The sequence below is a fragment of the Neoarius graeffei genome, chromosome 12 (assembly GCF_027579695.1).
Source record: "Neoarius graeffei isolate fNeoGra1 chromosome 12, fNeoGra1.pri, whole genome shotgun sequence".
Taxonomy (NCBI): domain Eukaryota; kingdom Metazoa; phylum Chordata; class Actinopteri; order Siluriformes; family Ariidae; genus Neoarius; species Neoarius graeffei.
The window spans coordinates 451,897-454,667 of NC_083580.1; the positions used below are offsets into that span (position 1 = coordinate 451,897).

The 2,771-nt window shown below is 42.0% G+C and overlaps 1 protein-coding gene across 1 annotated transcript; it reads right to left on the reverse strand.

Annotated features, from left to right (window-relative positions):
• Positions 1-381: 381 nt before the first annotated feature.
• Positions 382-2,347, reverse strand: LOC132894830 (microfibril-associated glycoprotein 3-like). Its single transcript, XM_060934943.1, has 3 exons — positions 2,277-2,347; positions 1,536-1,762; positions 382-1,283 (listed from the first exon to the last, which is right to left on the reverse strand). Exons 2-3 carry the CDS (start codon positions 1,759-1,761, stop codon positions 724-726), a joined length of 786 nt encoding a protein of 261 aa, XP_060790926.1. The 5' UTR covers position 1,762; positions 2,277-2,347; the 3' UTR covers positions 382-723.
• Positions 2,348-2,771: the final 424 nt, after the last annotated feature.

Genomic DNA, 2,771 nt, shown 5'->3' on the forward strand with positions numbered 1-2,771 from the left:
ATAAACTGTAATAAACAAACACAGTAGGTTTTGACACCTTCAGGCTTATAACCCAAATAAAATACATGGATAATACAAAGAGAGGAGAAATCTAAAAATATTAAAAGTCTGTAGTTGTGACTTTTAATGTTTTTTTTTAAACCCTGCATCAGGAACTTATACATTTCTTCCCATTAGTTTTCTTTTACTCTGAATCTGTTCCTCTGTCTTTATATCAGTCCATAAATATAATATTTATGAGACTCTGATACATTTCTATTGCGTGTCTGTAATATTTCCATTGTGGCTTTTTTTTTTTTTTATTTGGACATCTGTGTTACGGGTTTGGGAAAAGACAGAGTTAAACGTGTGCTGGTGAGAGAAATGATCAACAGTTTCAGCTCAAGGAATTACACACTGAGTTTAATTCAGAGAGTAAACAAAACACACACACACACACACAGAGTAACATCCCAAATTGAGTTCATACATAATTACACAAGAGAGTAAAATACTGAAAACCCTATAAAATTTACATTTATTGCTGTGCAATTAAAATTAACTGTTCAGAAGAATCTCTTCATTTAAAAACGGTGCCCTCTGAGTGCAGGAGTCTTCATCATCTGCAGATTAAAACTGTTCTTTCATCAAGATGAACTGTGTTTGATTATAACAGTGAAGAAACTCCATAGCACACATGTACACACACTTCACATTCTTCTTTTGCTTTCTAAAAATCCTGCCTCAGTTTTTTGTCTCTTCTTTCAGGGCGTCTTGTTCACCATGTTCCTCCTCCTGATGTTCGACAGCTGCTGGACCTCCACGCTCCGCTTCATCCACAGCCGTGGTGCAGGTGAGGATGAGTGGAGGCAGAGGCACGCTCCTTGCCAGCTCTTCCACCTGCTTTGCCAGCTCCAGAGTTTTAAACTGTGTGACTTTTGCGAGCTCCAGGGTTTTAGCAGACGTGACGATGGGAATGCGTTTAGCAATTTCCAGAGCTTTCTGCAGTTTCTCTGCTCCATCTGTGCGGAAGAAGTCATTGATGGCTCGCTCAGTTTTGCGCAGGTGTGCATTGATCATGCACAGTCGGGTCGTGTTGAGAATGATGGTGATGGTGAAGGCAACAAAGCACACAATGATGTAGTAAAGCCCCAATCCGCTGTGCGTGTAGCTCACTCTCAGAGTCACGGTGTAGTTGGAGATGCTGTCTGAGCTCAGAGAGATGCATGTGTACCGCCCACGATCCTTGAAGGAGACGCTGGTGATGTTCACCCTATCGTTATCCACTGTGATCCGCTTGCCTTCTGCACACAGCAGAACATCAGTGTTTAAATCACGAAAGATTATATCATCAGATTATATCAAAACATAAGTGTGAGGGTTTTTTTAAAACATGAATCCAAGTTATAGATTTGTGAATCCTGTAAGGAATTAATTGACAGTAAAATAAACCTATATCATATCTGACTTGGTGAAATAAGACGTTTTTCCTCGAGTTGTTCACACCATCTCTGATCTTTGAACACTATAAAAGGTTAAAGTGCTGAATGACTCACCTGAATCTTCTCTGTTTAGGACACGTCCCTTAGAGTCAAACCACTCGATGTGCTCATGAGGTTCACTCACATTACACCTGATCACTACACCTGAGCCCTCCTTCGCTGTGATGACCTCGAGAGAGGGCAGGTCAGAGAGGTCCTTCACACTCACAACCAACACACTGTCTCCGACATGGACACACACCAGGACGCAGAACACACTGAGGAACAACACATGCCTCATTCTGAAAAAAGAAACAATACACGTGAAGAAAATTTAAACAAATCTAGAGTAGCACTTAAAAGATAACTTGTAATAACCGGCATTTAAATCATACACATTTTAGATCTCTAGCCGCTTTATCCTTCTACAGGGTCGCAGGCGAGCTGGATCCTATCCCAGCTGACTACGGGCGAAAGGCGGGGTTCACCCTGGACAAGTCGCCAGGTCATCACAGGGCTGACACATAGACACAGACAACCATTCACACTCACATTCACACCTACGCTCAATTTAGAGTCACCAGTTAACCTAACCTGCATGTCTTTGGACTGTGGGGGAAACCGGAGCACCCGGAGGAAACCCACGCGGACACGGGGAGAACATGCAAACTCCACACAGAAAGGCCCTCGCCGGCCACGGGGCTCGAACCCGGACCTTCTTGCTGTGAGGCGACAGCGCTAACCACTACACCACCGTGCCGCCCACATTTTAGCTCTAATTCAGTAAAAACAAATCAGTGTGGAACAGTTGTTTACCTGGGGAGAGAATCAAGCTCACTTCCGGGTTTGAGGCCATACAGGTGTGTATCCGGCTTTACCTGTCTGGCAGCGCACGCGCGCATTCTCACACGCAATATCGGAGGCGTGGTTACCGGAAATATGTTTTATTGTTATTATATACTATAAATAGTGCTAAAAATGAAATTTGAGTTTTTAATTTGTCAAAACGAGGCGGGGTGGCGGAAATACCATGTGTTGGATTTATTTTAAAAAGCTTGTGATTATAAAACTTTAATTACATTTTATTTTATTTTTGATAGCGTTTAAAAAAAACACTTGTTCGGCTCTGCTCAAATGTACAGAGTTTTGAGATTTTATAGAAGCTTTTAATAATGTACATTTTTATTTATACATTTTACACGCAAATATGTTTAAAATCCTTTTTGCTGTTTATTTCGACGAACTAAAACCCGGAAGTCCGTAAACAAATCAAATCACGCCGTCTCATCCGGGGCATTGCGACTGTCCCGC

What these genes read in the sequence shown, in the direction of transcription:
- LOC132894830 (XM_060934943.1), bottom strand. Translation starts at nt 1,761, where the DNA reads ATGAGGCATGTGTTGTTCCTCAGTGTGTTCTGCGTCCTGGTGTGTGTC. An exon ending in CCTAAACAGAGAAGATTCAG is followed by an intron (nt 1,284 to 1,535) that starts GTGAGTCATTCA and finishes TGCTGTGTGCAG; the next exon opens with AAGGCAAGCGGATCACAGTG.